Source organism: Hyla sarda, chromosome 1 (genome assembly GCF_029499605.1).
Source record: "Hyla sarda isolate aHylSar1 chromosome 1, aHylSar1.hap1, whole genome shotgun sequence".
In the NCBI taxonomy this organism is placed as follows: Eukaryota; Metazoa; Chordata; class Amphibia; order Anura; family Hylidae; genus Hyla; species Hyla sarda.
This window is the reverse complement of record NC_079189.1, coordinates 249,666,370-249,683,210: the sequence shown is the minus strand read 5'-3', so window position 1 is coordinate 249,683,210 and position 16,841 is coordinate 249,666,370. Positions and strand designations below refer to the sequence as shown.

The following is a 16,841-nucleotide window of genomic DNA, read 5'->3' as shown; positions in this document are numbered from 1 at the left end:
GGAAACTTGCTGCAAACCCCTTTCCATGTGAATGTAACCCCTTCCCATGTAAATGTAACCCGGAATATCGGTATAAGTTGTCGGCTATCGGTCTCAAAGTTCACATATTATCGGTATCGGCCCTAAAAAAATCAATATCGGTTGATCCCTACTGTAAAGTGGTAAACACTATAGTGGACTGTTACAAATGGATCTGGATAGGTTGGAGGCTTGGGCTGGGAAGTGGCAGATTCAACATTGATAAATGTAATGTAATGCACATGGAAAAAGAAAAATACGGGTTGGGATTATGTATTAAATGGGAGAATACTTGGGATGACCTACGAGGAAAGAAGATTTCTACACCAGCACAGACAGGGGTTCTTTACTGTAAGAGCAGTGAGACTGTGGAACTCTCTCCCGGAGGAGGTGGTCATGGTGAGCTCAGTAAGCGAGTTCAAAAGGGGGCTGGATGCATTTTTGGAGAGTATTAACATGTTTTACGTGTTATGGATACTAAATTTATAGGGACAGAGGGTTGATCCAGGGATTTATTCTGACTGCCATATTTGGAGTCGGGAAGGAATTTTTATCTCTAAGATGAGGGTTTTTTGCCTTCCTCTGGATCAACTCAGTTGGGGCTCATTAGGCATATCGGTTGAACTTGATGGACTCTGGTCTTTTTTCAACCTTATGAACTATGTTACTATGTTACTATGTACATTTACGTGGGGGGGGGGGGGGTGGCAAAACAACAACTCCCAGCATGCACTGACAAACCGTGCATGCATGAAGTTGTAGTTATGCAACAGCTAGAGGCACAAGGGTTGGGAAACACTGAGTTAGGAAACAGACAATGTTTCCCAGCCAGTGTGTCTCCAGTTGTTGCAATACTACAACTCCCAGCATGCCCAGACAGCCGAAGGGCATGTTGGGAGTTGTAGTTATGCAACAACTGGAGGAGAACAGTTTGGAGACCACTCGTGCTCGTGGAGGTGCTGTTACAGTGTGAAATGCGATGGATCTATACACTCAGTATCTGGGGGGATGCTGGACAGGCAGTGAGCAGGGGTTGTGGTCAACCCATGAGTTAGGACATCCCTTCCTCCTAGGGATTTCTAGGGCATACTAGATTAGGTTCCTGTGCTGGACCGGCCTTTTTAAAGCGGCCACCCCACCTAGGTATAGGGTCTAGTCTAGTGTGGATCTAGGTCCAGAGTCAGGTCCCGTAGGCCCCTGCTTTTTCATCCCTGTCCCGAAAGTAGGAAGGAGGTCACCCTATTCCCCTGTCTGTGTCATGACGGTTAAAACCATTTATCACCCAATAATAGCCTCCTCTTTGTGGTCTCTCCCTTCGTCTGTCCCCCTTCTGTGCCTCCCTGCCTTTTATCTTTATACTACCCGTGGGATATCACAGGTGAGTGTAGCCTTAGTATTCATACATTTAAGCAGATTTTTATTCTTTGACTACACATGAATTGTCTGATCAGTATTTGTAAAATTACTATAACTTATATAGAGGGATACTTCACTGTCTGATTCTTAGACTACCTCCCTTTTCTATTATTTTTATCTTCTGAGCTGTCATTTGATGACCGGCTTTCTGCATGGAGACCTCATCCCAAGGCACACAGAAACATTGCAGAATGGAGAAACCAAACCAAACTGTCTACTGAAATGAATGAAAGACCCAACTCTTTCTTCTAGGTAATTTTTATATACAGGTGAAACTCGAAAATATAGAATATCGTGCAAAGTTCATTTATTTCAGTATTGCAACTTAAAAAGTGAAACTCGAGGCTTCTGGTTCCGGCGCAGGCATGTGAGCAGGACTGAGGCGGACCTCCTCCCTGCCACTGGCGCTTCTCTGCTATTTTCCCCGCTGGGAGACAATTCACGGTGCCCGCTTCGCCTGCCCGAGCTGCGGCACCGACCGGTGGATGGACTGATACCTCCAACGTGCTGCACAACAGCCGCGTCCCCTCACGCTGTCTAAGTCTGTGCCGCTGCCCCTGGACTCCAAGATGGTGCCCGCAACACTCTCCTCCTCCTCCTCACCTGCAGTGACACCACCGGAGGATCTGGATGAGCTGCTGGAGGCTCTCGCTTCCTCTGACAGCCGGCCCGTGTCGGGCGAAGGACAAAGCCACAGTGTGGAAAGCACATGCAGGGATCCCCAACCCGCTCTGTCCCTCCAGCACACAGGACAAGTTAAGGTACCTGTTACTGCCTGCGCCAAGTCTGCTTCTACCTCCTCTCCACAGCCCTCTGAGACCTCTGCCCCGCAGCCTGATGCTTCCGTGCCTCAGCTCCAGCTATGCTCCCTTTCAGCTGCTTCTATGGACTATATGGCTGCAGAGGTGGCTAAGCGCATAGGTCCTAATGTACAGAAAATTTTAGAGGACACAGTGCGCAATTCTCTCCAGCAATTACAAATTCATGTGGCATCTCATTCTGCCAGGCATGATGAGGTGGAACAACTTGTGATGGCCAGGGAGGAGGTGGACAATGTTCTTGAGTTAAAATTGCGCACTGCGGAGGTGGACTAAATCAGAATGAGCGAGAAATTGGAGGACCTTAAAAATCTAGAGATACTACCAGCACCAAGATGCGGAATAAAAACGGGTATATTTATTGATTCAAAGACAGGCTACAACACACTGATAACTCTGACGCGTTTCACGCTTTCGCGCTTAGTCATAGAGTAATTTAAAAATACAAAAGGACATACATTTATAGTAAAAAGCTTTACCACCCATTGGTGATGTCACAGATTGGAACAAAAAATCTGGACTGGATTCGGGAAATAAAATGTAACCCAAATCCCGTAACAGATTCACACTGGTGCTGGCAAACAAAAGCATAAGGAAAAAAACACACTTTTTTTATATCCAACAAAATTATATCGTGCATGAACCATGTATGTTAACACATATGGATATTACATTCATGTCATCCAAAAAATCGCTCTCGCCGCAACAATTTGCGCATGGTGGGAGTAAAAGAAGATGTTACTGCTCCACATCTGCAATCATTCTGTGAGCAGGACTTGCCAAGGGCTCTTGGCTTGTCGCACACGGTCCGGGTGGAACAGGCTCATCACATAGGCCCTGCTCCTGAAAGACGACGTGGTGCTTCCCCTGCTCTGGCGGACCGACCACGCCAGGTCATTTTCAAATTACTGGACTTCAACGATAAAGTTGATCTGCTCAGGGCCTATAGGAAGCACTCTCAACCTCTTGTGTACCACGGCATGAAGCTTCTGTTGTTCAAGGATTTCTCTGTGGACGTGGTCAAGCACCGACACGCTTTCAGTTCAGTTTGCACGTCATTGTATCAAGCTAATCGCAAGTTCCGGCTGCAATATCTGACAAATTTCATGGTTTATGAGGAAGACGGCTCCATCTCCATGCTGCTGCTACTGCCGCTCTGGAATCAATTGAACAATCTTCTCAACGCACCCCACGCCGCCGTGGCAACACAGCGGTTCGCTCCCATTCCCCTCTTCTGGACCGCCGCTCTCCAAATTTCTCCTAAGATCGCCCTGGCTCGCCGCAGAGGGATCGTCGCAAGAGGCAACGCTCTCCTAGGCGGAGAAACAGCTATGACCGCTCCCCGTCACCTGACTGATGTCCACTGTTACCTCACGGTTGTATCATCTTTGTTTTAGTTTCTTTACTGTCTGATAAACCATCATTATATCAACCTGTGTATGGTTTCCTTCTCCTATCCGGGGTGACATATGTTCTGCCTCATGTTATTGTTTAATTCGCCCTTTTGTCTTCCCACTAGCTAAGTGTCGTGTCCCTAGCCGGGGGTGGGTTGGGTTTTGGCCTTGAGATGGTTTACATGTACGAAAAAAGGGAGCTTCCTTCCCAGGTAGTGGGTACGGTTATGGTTACTTTGTTTGTTTTGTATTAAGTTGTATGTAACTTTTGGCATTGTTACTGCTTCTCCTTGTGCCTTAGGCCGACGCCATGCCACCCAACTTCCCTCCATTCCCCTTCCCAGACTCAACGCTACATTTACCCACACTTCTCAGTCCGAGCATGTTGTCCTACATATGCTCCTAAAGTTCTGGTGTCCTCACCTGATTTTCACCCGTATCATGACTCAGTTTTCCTCCCATGGGTACCGTCTGTTATTCTTTAGACCATGGTTACAGTAATCACATGGAATGTCAAGGGGCTCAGATCTACTCACAAACAGCGCTTGGTCTTGCACCATTTAAAACGCCTTAAGCATTAAGACATTGTACTTCTCCAAGAGACCCATTTACTGCAGGGGGATTTCTTTAGAATGCAGCAACAGTGGGTAGGTCAGGTGTTCGGGTCGCCAGCTCTGGAGGGTAAGGCCGGGGTTCTCACCCTGATACATAAACCTTTCCCTTTTACCCTGCTCTCTCATACTACTGATGGGGAGGGTGTCCCATTTACTCTTTGATCATTTAGGTGAACATTACAGCATACACAATATTTATGCCACGAATGGTGCCAATCATGCATTCTTTCAATCCCTGTCTTTGTCTCTCCGGGATGTTCAGGAGAGCTGCCAGATTCTGGGTGGGGATCTCAATACAGTCGGTGACCCGTTAGTTGATAGGAAAAGCTCCGCCTTTCCTCCACCACTAATAAGATCCTGAGACAAAGTCCTTCCTCCATTTCTAGAAGAGACAGGTTTACAGGATGTTTGGCGCATGAGGAATCCCGATTCCTGTGAATTCACTCATTACTCCAGTGTCCACCAGGAGTGGTCTGATATAGATTATCTCCTTCTTAGCTCTTCCGTGTCTCGTAGGACTAACCGGGTGGACATTACAGATTTAGTGATTTTGGATCCTCGAGCTGCAACCCTCCTGCCCTAGAGGTTCTGACTATATCTGGCGTTTCCCGAATCCTTTGTTGAACAGTTACGGAGATGGTGGCTGGAATTCAATGCAGATAATCGTTCTCATAGAACGGACCCCTTGCTTTATTGGACCATGGCTAAGGCAGTCATCCGTGGCAAACTCATGGCTCACGTGGCCTCTCTGAGACGCGCGTCCCAGGCTAATTATGCGCAAGCTCTCTGCACCACATATGCTACTTTTTTAGATTCCACTACGGAAGCCAATAGGATGGCTTGGACCACAGCTAGGGCCACATTTGAGTTGTGGCTGGACAGGAGGGAACGTTTGCACCACTCACATTTTGATACTGACTTTTTCCGGAATGGTAACAAAGCAGTGAGGTTGCTAGCCCGCTTGGCCAAGGGCAGCACCCTACCTCCTTCAATCACTGCGCTCCGGGAAGGCTCAGGGGCTGTGCAAATGGATCCTCATCGTATTAATGACATGCTTGCTAGTTGTTATGGATCATTATATGCTAACTCTCCCTCTAATTTGTCGGCAGGAACTGACTTTTTAAATCGCCTGTCCCTTCCGTCTCTGACCGATGCTCAGAGATCTGACTTAAATTCTGCAGTTACTGAGGAGGAGATTCGCTCCACCATACATACTCTTCACAACGGTAAGGCTCCGGGCCCGGATGGGTACCCTAGGGAGTTCTACAAGTCCCTGGAAGACCAGATTTTGCCCTGTCTAACGGAAGTCTTTAATGGTTTCCTACAGACGGGAGTGCTCTCTGATACGGCATCAATGGCCTATTTTGAAGTATTGCCGAAGTTGGGTAGGAACCCTTTGAATCCAAGCTCTTATTGACTGATTTCGCTCATTGATCAGGATATCAAGCTATTCTCAAAAATTCTAGCTAACCGCCTAGCGCAATATCTTCCGGGACTTGTGGGACCTCCCCAGGTTGGCTTCATCCGTCACTGCTCAGCCACCCTCAATATTCGCAAAATCCTCTCTGTGTTGGACTCTGCAGCGCCAATCCGCGCCCACTGCTCAGCCAGCCCTTTTGGCCTTAGATGCCAAAAAGGCATTCGATAACGTTCACTGGGCATGGTTTGACTTGGTGCTGGACAGGTTTGGCATCAACGGGGCCTTCCGGACCAACTTATCTAGCCTATATTCCTCACCTCGGGCTCGAATACATATGCCAGGGATCTTGTCGTCTTCTCCTTTTCCACTTTTCAAAGGGACAAGACAAGGGTGCCCGCTCTCACCGCTCTTATTTGATTTAGCAGTAGAGCCTTTGGCTCAGCATCTCTTGCACTCTCCCATTTACGACGGTATCTCAGTAGGAACGGAATCAGTCAAACTTGCAATGTTTGCTGACGACGTTCTTCTCTTTCTCAGCAACCCCTCACATTCACTACCCAACCTGCTAGACACGTTACATACATATGGCTCCTTCTCGGGTTACAAGATCAACGTGGAGAAGACTGAACTACTGCCTCTTGGCCATTTGGGCAAGTTTGCAGGTGGCCTGAACTTCCACAATATCAGGGGATATAATTTAGTATGTTTGTTCAGATATGTCCTATATTGGATTCATGGCTCTTCTTATTATGCCACTGTCTCTCTGGAGAGGGCCTTGGCTGTCCCTTGGAATCTAGCTGCTCTGCTGCACACCTCATATTCTCTCTTACCACCCTACTCCATGACACAATCATTTAATGGAAAGAAATACGTAAACTCTTCCCCTTCCTTCTCTCCAAACATATGCCCCTGGTCGGTCACCCAGAGTTGCCTAGGGACAGTATTTCCCGGACACACGCTGTGGCGAGACAAGGGTCTCAATTTAGCTGGGGATCTCATGGATGTGCCTAATAGGCGCTGGTCTACTACCAGGGCGGTAATGGATCGCTTTGATCCCCCCCCCTCTCATATGCTAGCGGTCAACCAGGTTCTCTCCTTTTGCCACGCGAAGTTGCGGGATCTCGGGAAGGAAGCCCCCACACACGTTCTTGATGATATCATGGGTCCCGTACCTCGTAGACTATCCATATCACTGCTATACCATGCACTAAGGGACCATTTCCTTAAAATTTACCCTGACACTCTGACTCCTGGCGGGATTGGATACCTGATGACAATATTACACACTGCATCCTCCAGGGCTGGCTTTCTGTCAGGAAATGTAGCATTAATGAACGCTGGCGAGAAACTTATTTTAAAGTAGCTCACAAAGCCCTGTATAGGTTCAATATCCTGCCCACGCCAAAGTTTCCTGACAGGCTAACGGCTTGCCCAAAGTGCTCCCACCCACTTACGAATCTGTGGCATGGAGTCTGGACGTGTCCGGTGACGACCGCCTACTGGACATCTGTTCATGCTCATATATGTACATATTGGGAGGTGGAGCTCCCTCTGTTCTATTTCACCAACTCAGACCTCCAGAGGCTGATTCGGGAGGCTTGGTCCCACCCAGGGTGCCGAAAATCATTCATATAATTTTACATGTAGCTTTACGGTGTCTCTTTCACTCCTGGATATCCCATTCACCCCCTGACATACCGTTTTTGATTGCTCAGCTAAAAGTTTATTGTGGGATTGACAGATTGGACAAATTTTTGCTAAATGGAAATCTTTTATAGTCACACACTACTCAGAACCAAAAATACGGGACTTTGTCTGCCCGATCCGCTGGACAGAATGGTATAACCTGGAAGCTCTACAGGATACCCTGGGTGCCCTGTGCCTCCCCGATTAGCCTCCCATTAATAGCATTATTTTTACTATGGCCTAAATGATCTACGGGTTTATGCTCTCTGTATGCTGTTTCTAGCAGACTGTGGACACACTGTTTAACCACTCATCGACTCTTCAAACTTCTCTGGACTCACTGAGACTGGGGTGGGGGGGATTTGTGTGCTCTCTGTGGCATACCCTACCTCACAACCCGACTGAAACTTTCCACACCAGTCTACAATCAAAATGCGATAGAGCCTTGCAACAACATATACTCACCAAACAAGAATACGAATGTATCATCCATATTGAAAAACGCATACCCATTTTTTTGCTGTATCCCCAAAATCCATAAAAATCCAATTAAACCCCCAGGTAGGCCCATTATTTCAGGTATACAATCAATAACTTCACATCTGTCAGAGTACATAGATATTATTTTACAGCCTTTTGTCAAACAAACCAAAGCATACATCAAAGACACAACTTAGATCATCCAAATCATAGAATCTTTAAATTGGCAATCTGATTGGTGCATAGCCACCCTAGACGTCAGTTCGCTATATACCTGTATAGATCAACAACAAGGCATCACAGCAATAAACCATTTTCTTCAAAATAGCGACATACCCCAAAATCAAGTTCAATTTATATTAGAAGACATCCAATATATCCTTTCACACAATTTCTTCTTTTTCAATGGCCAGTTCTTTTTACAGTTGATCGGAACAGCAAGCGTTTCCAGAGGACCAGGTTTGCATCGAGTTTCGCAAACCTCTTTATGGCATATTGGGAGGACCGCACACTCATCTCGGAACTCGATGCAAACCTGGTCCTCTGGAAACGCTATATAGACGACATTTTGATAGTACGGAAAGGCACCCCTCAACAATTACACCAATTTACAGAACAATTAAACAATAATACATATAACCTCAAATTCACACCCAACATCAGTACAGACACAAATGAATTCCTAGACCTCCAAATTACAATCCATAACAACCAAGCCATATGCAGTACATACCATAAACTGACATCTAAAAATAGCTACATCAGATTCGACAGTTGCCATCTACCCAAATGGCTCATCAATATACCTTATGGACAATATCGACGGATTAGACAAAATTGCACAAACATCAATAAATTTGAGGAGGAAGCACAGACCCTAACTAAACAATTCCAACAAAAACAATATCCTAATAAACTCCTACAAGACTCATTACACCAAGCTAGAACACAAGACAGAACACAATTTTTCAACAACACCCCTATAAAACAAGAAGACACTACACACCAAGCTAAACTAATAACGCCATTCAATACATCACATTAACAGATTAAACAGATTGTCAACAAACACTGGCACCTATTACAGTTAGACAAAACCATTGGCCCATCACTACCGTCAGAAGCTCCAGTCATATTTACAAAAGCACCAAATTTAGGATTAAAAATTGCACCCACCACTAAACAGACCAGACCATTATCATATAAAACAATACAACTGACCCTTTCTGGACTAACAGGATTTTACAGATGCAATCAGTGCAACAATTGCAAAGTTACAGAGTTCCTCCAAAAAACTGACATAATAACATCTACCACGAACCATAAAAGAACTCCTAACTTGCAACACTAAAAACATCATTTATATTATCAAATGCCCCTGCAATAAACAATATATAGGTTGCACATCACGCACACTTAAAAAGAGCATAGCTGAACATTTGTATAATATAAAAAGAGGGTACAAGAAACACAGACTCTCTGCCCACTACAAGGAAACACACAACTGTCACATTAGAGGCACACAGTTCGCAGCCCTACAGTCGGTTCAACCCAACTGGAGATGCGGCAATTTTATTTCAAAGATGTCAAGGATAGAGTACAGATATATATATATACGAGATGGAAACTTTGGCCCCTAAAGGCTTAAATGCCGAACTGGAAATTGTTGGATTCATCTAGATAGAGACCACACTGGGATGACATGAGGAATCTAATTTCCTGACTTCTCCTATTCTACAACCCATCATCCTTTCACTTATTTCTACATCATTACTTTATATCGTCATCTTTCCACCGTACAGCTATAGTATCCCAATTTAGATCCATACATTTTCTTTCCGAACTGTATATTTACAGTATCTGTGTCTATTTATGTATACAATTTTTTACCCAAAAATATTTTCTATAATTCTTTTTATAATTTAAAACGTTTTTTATACAAAAAAATATATCCTTTATATTTTTATACATATTCTTCTATATAGATTTTTCTACTCATAAATGCATTGTGATATCCGTATTACTCCCAGTATCAGTAGGACACATTCTGCAATACGTGTCTGCAGTTTATAGTCTCAATACAATGTAACACCAACTCAGTATAATAAATCACCATTCCAATTATGAATCAATATATATATTTCAACCTTTTATGTTATTATCACAAACATTTCTACATACGCATGATTACAATATATATTTATTATTTTTTGCCATCCTTACATCATTTATTACTATCTTGATCACCATGTATATATACAAATAATGTTTCAACATATTTCTACATAATAAACATTTATGAACATATCCATGATATGCCATCTCTCTGTACCAAATTATTATTTATTTTATTTTTTTTGCAATCAAATCTTTACACTCAACAAGAAGTAGACAACGAATTTTCCACATCCAGGTTTTGCATCTCAACACCAGACAATTAGTATCACCTGCACAACGATCCAGTACACAATTTGTATATAACGATGAGAACTATCCAATTGAAGGGCTGCTGCAGGTATAAATAGTACCTCTCCACAACCAGTCAGCCATTGCTATTGAAAAAGAGGTAGATGAGTACCTTGAAACGCGTCTCGCCTCTATCGCCTGTACCCAGTATTGGCAAACCCATGATCTTTACCATGGTTAACCGGAATGCAAGAAATTTACTGGAGCATGCTTCTGTGGTTGTACGCATCCCGCCTGCCAATGGACTTCTTCCCAGCGAAAACCTTTTTTCCGGCAACCACAACCAGGCTCCAGGACATTGCTGGTAAGAGGCACAGTGTGTCAAATCCTCAAATCCACTCAAAACTTTCCCTGTGCCGCTGGGGTAGAGTGGTCCACATTTGAGGGGCCTCCAGCGCTGCAGAATTCAGCCTCATGCACCCACAGGATTACTATTAAGAGACTATTTATATCCCATTCACCAACCTCTATCCCTGTGCCGCCAGGGATCTACCATGCAGCACCCACCTGTAGCGGTTTCCGGAACCGCTGGAGGTCCTCAGGCTGAGTTCATCTCGACCACCGGGACGGAAGATCGTGATGTCACAACTCCGCCCCCATGTGACATCACACCCCGCCCCTCAATGCAAGTCTATGGGAAGGGGGGTGGCAGCTGTCACGCCCCCTCCCATAGACTTGCATTGAGGGACGGGGTGTGACGTCACACGGGGGCAGAGTTGTGACTTGAGGAAAGGGGACCCCCACTTTATACATTGTTCACAGGTTGTATGGGATACACAACCTTTTTCACATTAGTACTCATCTGGCAGTAATACTATTGTCCCTATTGTCAGGTTGCAGCTACCTATACACGTTTTTAACATTATTACTTAAGTTGAGAAACCATTGTAAATGGGATGGTCACTTTCTGGTAAAATTATTTGGTTTACTGTAATAGTAATGCATGCTCTCCCTGTGCCCTGTAGTACAGATTATAAGAAGCCATGCAACCTTGCTGTGCTGTCCTGCTTCCCACTGTCAAACTTAATCCCGAGCATGGGTGATATGCACAACAATTGGCTTCCTCCATAGACATATTACAGGCTCAGTGAAGGACACCGAGGGAGGTGCTTGGCATGCTTTGGCCTGGGGGAAAAAAAAATCCCACTGTGGTTGAAACCACATGGATCTGAACTGCTACAAATTGTCGCTGCAGATTTGCAGCCAGTCACTATGTTATGAATTCACAAAAATGTCACCACTTTCTGTGAATAGGAGTGAGATCCAGGAAGTACAATTTGGGTGTAATTTTATATGTTTTTTGCTGTGGATTTGTAACAGATCCACATAATATAATTCTGACAGAATCACCCTATAAGGGTGTATTCAGTCAAAGTGCTGAGGGCAGCATGAGCTGTAAATGCTGGTTATGTTGCAAATATAACGTGTTTTATTCACACGATGTGGATAACAACTCACAAGTTTTGATGCGTTTCGGCCAATGCCTTTCTCAGACTGACATGATGTCAGTCTGAGAAAGGCATTGACCGAAACGCGTCAAAATTTGTGAGTTGTTATCCACATCGTGTGAATAAAACACGTTATATTTGCAACATAACCAGCGAGTGCGGAATTCTTTACCTTATCAGTATTCTGCTGTCCCAAGTGCCGACCCTTTCGTTTTGCTGAGCTTTGAATGCAGCCCTGACTACAGCTCTATTATAGGTCAGTAGAGCTGCATTGCAGTCCTGCTACCCTGGTAATAATACATTGCTCAAAAAAATAAAGGGAACACTTAAACAACACAATGTAACTCCAAGTCAAATCACACTGTCCACTAAGGAAGCAACACTGATTGACAATCAATGTCACATGCTGTTGTGCAAATGGAAGAGACAACAGGTGGACATTATAGTCAATTAGCAAGACACCCCAAATAAAGGAGTGGTTCTGCAGGTGGTGACCACAGACCACTTCTCAGTACCTATGCTTCCTGGCTGATGTTTTGGTCACTTTTTAATGCTGGTAGTGCTTTCACTCTAGTGGTAGCATGAGATGAAGTCTACAACCCACAAATGTGGCTCAGGTAGTGCAGCTCATCCAGGATGGCACATCAATGTGAGCTGTGGCAAGAAGGTTTGCTGTGTCTGTCAGCGTAGTGTCCAGAGCTACCAGGAGACAGACTAGTACATCAGGAGACATGGAGGAGGCCATAGGAGGGCAACAACCCAGCAGCATGACTGCTTCCTCTGCCTTTGTGCAAGGAGGAGCACTGACAGAGCCCTGCAAAATGACTTCCAGCAGGCCACAAATGTGCATGTGTCCACTCAAATGGTAAGAAACAGACCCCATGAGGGTGGTATGAGGGCCTGACGTCCACAGGTGGGGGTTGTGCTTACAGCCCAACACCGTGCAGGATGTTTGGCATTTGCCAGAGAACACCAAGATTGGCAAATTCGCTACTGGTGCCCTGTGCTCTTCACAGATAAAAGCAAGGTTCACACTGAGCACATGTGACAGAGTCTGGAAACGCAGTGGAGAATGTTCTGCTGTCTGCAACATCCTCCAGCATGACCGGTTTGGTGGTTGGTCAGTAATGATGTGGGGTGGCATTTCTTTGGGGGGCTGCACAGCTGTCCATGTGCTTGCTAGGGGTAGCCTGACTGCAATTAGGTACCGAGATGAGATCCTCAGACCCCTTGTGAGACCATATGCTGGTGCGGTTGGCCCTGGGTGCCTCCTAATGCAAGACAATGCTAGACCTCATGTGGCTGGAGTGTGTCAGCAGTTCTTGCAAGAGGAAGGCATTGATGCTATGGACTGGCCCGCCCATTCCCCAGACCTGAATCCGATTGAGCACATCTGGGACATCATGTCTCGCTCCATCCAACAACGCCACGTTGCACCACAGACTGTCCAGGAGTCGGCGGATGTTTTAGTCCAGGTCTGGGAGGACATCCCTTAGGAGACCATCCGCCACCTCATCAGGAGCATGCACAGGCATTGTAGCCAGGTCATAAAGGCACATGGAGGCCACACACACTACTGAGCCTCATTTTGACTTGTTTAAAGTACATTACATCAAAGTAGGATCAGCCTGTAGTGTGGTTTTCTACTTTGATTTTGAGTGTGACTCCATATCCAGACCTCCATGGGTTGAGAAATTTGATTTCCATTGATAATTATTGCGTGATTTTGTGGTCAGCACATTCAACTATTTAAAGATGAAAGTATTTCATACGATTAGTTCATTCATTCACATCTAGGATGTGTTATCTTAGTGTTCCCTTTATTTTTTTTGAGCAGTGTACAAATATGTTGTCTCAAACATCAGCAGCAGAGGGACCAAACCTCTCCCCTACTGCACCCCCTCCCTGACACTTACTTTTCAAAGTTAAGTGGAACTACTTATTTCCAGACTAATTTTAATGAATACAGGCAGGGCTGGAGTTTTCCCTGCAAATTGCTGTTGCCTGCAGTCAGGAAGGGATGCTAAGAGCTACCTTACCTCATGAACATTTAATGAGAAAATTTATTTTGTGCAGATAGAGTCTGTTGCCCATTATCAGCAAAAACCATCACAGCACTATTTTCTTTTGTTTTATGCTGCATCAAACTAGCCTTTCAAAAATATTACAAAAAGCAATAGTTTAATCTAATATAAGTAACCTTGTAGTGTATCTTGGTTGCTGGATTCACAACTTACACTGTTCAGTACTGCTCCTTAATGTCCTCCATACTGCTGCTTCTAAGGGTGTGATACAGTAGATAGGGGAGCAGTAGCTTGGGGCAACTGAAAAGTAGAGATACAGAGGGGAAAACTAGTAGAAAATGGCATATACAAGTAATGTCCAGAAATAGCACTCCTCATGTACAGCTTAGGTGTTTGAAAGGTTCTTGACATGTTTAGCAGATTTCTAGTGAGCCAAAGTCACAAAAATACTTTGGGTAACACTTTTGGGTATAACACCTTGGAGACTTATACCCAAAGTGTTTCTGTGACAGTCACCCACTGGCCACCTGCTGAACATGGCACATTGAAAACATTGCATATATGTAAATTATCTATTTGTGTAAATTATTGGGTAGCTTAATGTCAGATTTAACAGTCAGATACAGGTATAAAAGGAGAGTTTGTAAATTATGATGTAAACCTTATGAACCCATTACTAACTATTAATTTGCCTGAACCAGATGTTTTGGCACCTTTGTTGCCTGATGCAAACTTTCTGTTTGTCTGATATATTCATAAGCATGTTTTTGAATCCGAGAAAAGGGGACTTGATACAAAAAAATTATTTCTTTCTGGACTACGACATTTTTTTAAAATTGTATTTTAAGTGTGTTCCTTTGAGTTATTTATACTTTTATTTATTTGTGACGCAGATCAATTTCCAGGCAAAATAATATTACTGACTGTCACCCACTGGTGGACCACAGTATCAATTTCTGACTAGCCCAGAGTGGGTTTACTGCTGATGGTGGAAGTTGTAGCTCTTCCACAATCTGTAAAAGATGAGCACTTTATTATCTATGTACCTAAACTTATTATATATAATCTCTATAAAATCTCTATGGGGGGAGATTTATCAAAACCTGTCTAGAGGAAGACTGGTGCAGTTGCCCATTTCATCCAATCAGATAACTTCTTTCATTTTTCACAGGCCATTTTAAAAATGAAATAATAAATCTGTTTGTTCACTATAGGAAACTGCACCAGTCTTCCCTTACACAGGTTTTGATAAGTCTCCCCCATAGGGATTTTTTTTTAGAAAAAGGACTGACTGGGTACAGAACTGACTGGGCATCATATGATTGCCTTGGCAACCGTACAGTCCAGTGTGGAATGTGTATCTTCATAATCATCCTGAAGAACAGGTGTTAGATAAAGTTTGCTGTTACCCTTTAGTTGTATAGACATGGAATTTGTTCCACATTTTCACAAGCGACTTCAATGGAAATTCAAAACCCGCAATCTGCACATTGTTGCAGATTATTAATTTTTTTGCAGAAAAGCTGCAAAATGTGGCAAAATTAAGAATTTTTTTATCGTGTTTGCATCAAAAAATTGTTGAAAATGTATGTAAGTGCCTGATTGTTGATATTTTTTCTAGGTAACATAACTAATCCTAAATTGAAAACTGGAACATTTTCAAGGATATCAGATGGCTTGTTAAAATTAATCTGTGTGACTATAGTAAGAATTTAAAATTACTGCTTTTTAGGACACACCTAATCAAATTTAAAGATGTATATGACTGTCCTCCTAGACTAATAAATGGTAGTGATCATACACAAAAACTAGGATCAACGGGCAATTTAAATTCTGCAATTTACACTAGATTGGCACAATTTTTTTTTAAATTTGTGTTATCATATAGAGGAATATCAAACAAAAGATCCAGCCATCAAACATCAATAAAAACATGAAGTGATACAGTTGCTTGCTTTTGCTCTGGAAGTTCAGGTTTAGTGAGAGAAAGACTGCTTTCTAAATACAGCAGACACTTATGTACTGTACAGACTGTCAAAGGCAGCTGATTCTCCAAGGTCATAGGAAACAACAGGACGGTGCAACGATTCACGTGACAAAACAAGTAGCATAAGAATCATGACATTTATATTTACATGTATTATGAAGAGCAGAAAGTAGCCTAATCATAACTAGTCGGCTACAAGAATTATCATTTTAATGTTGCTACAATTTGGAGAACTCTATCTTTATCAACATACTGTGGTTTGTTATTTAAAAATATCTAGAATTCTAAATGAGTTAGAAGTTTTTAGAATTGTGTCCCAGTAGCAACATAGGTTTTGTAAGGCTTCGGACTAGATTCACCATATACAAACAATTTAACTTGGTTCACCTGATAGTAAAGTGGCTAATAAACTAATAAATGGAAAAATATTAAAACAATCCCAAACACAAGTCATTTAATTGAACATATGATCATACATTATTAAGCTATGTGCAATGTCATATCAGCCCTTAACTTCATATTGTTAAGATATTCCATAGTCTTAATATTTGCACTTGATTTGCCCTTTATTCTCATACTATATCACTTGTTGCTTTTGAGTTTATCTGTGACTGTCCCCTGTCAGTGCCACCTGTTGTGTGCAACTAGTCGGAGCCTTTCACCCTGTTCTTTTATAACAGGCGCATGCTGCCTTTTTGTTATTAATTACCTCTTTTGAATGACCATCTCTTCATCCACAACTTAGAGAAAGAAGGCCAGGAGTTGTTCAGGACAGAGTCAGACATCTTGAGAACTAGCTGCTGTTTCAAGGAGACATTTAAACCAGCTGTGTGCCTGCAGACGTCAGGCTCAATCTGAACCATCAGGACCAAAACAGCCTAGGATTCCCATTAGAGCTCCAAATTAGGGGCTGACTGCAGGGGGGAGGTACATCCTCTAAGAGTCTGTTCTGGCTGCTGTGTAATTCAGAGCCAAAAAAGAAATATTTAACTAGCAACTGTCCAGATACAATAGAAATGTATGGTATAACAGAATCATAGTAATCTCATTATACTTATAACACTGACAAG

At 43.3% G+C, this 16,841-nt stretch overlaps 1 protein-coding gene across 1 annotated transcript in view; it reads right to left on the bottom strand.

Moving 5' to 3' along the window:
- ARHGEF18 (Rho/Rac guanine nucleotide exchange factor 18) overlaps positions 1 to 16,634 on the bottom strand; it is a 328,222-nt gene extending 311,588 nt beyond the window's left edge. Inside the window, exon 1 of the mRNA XM_056570400.1 lies at positions 16,481 to 16,634. Coding sequence (XP_056426375.1) covers positions 16,481 to 16,634 — 154 coding nt within the window. The remainder of the gene's footprint in view (positions 1 to 16,480) is intronic.
- Between the last annotated feature and the right edge of the window lie 207 nt (positions 16,635 to 16,841).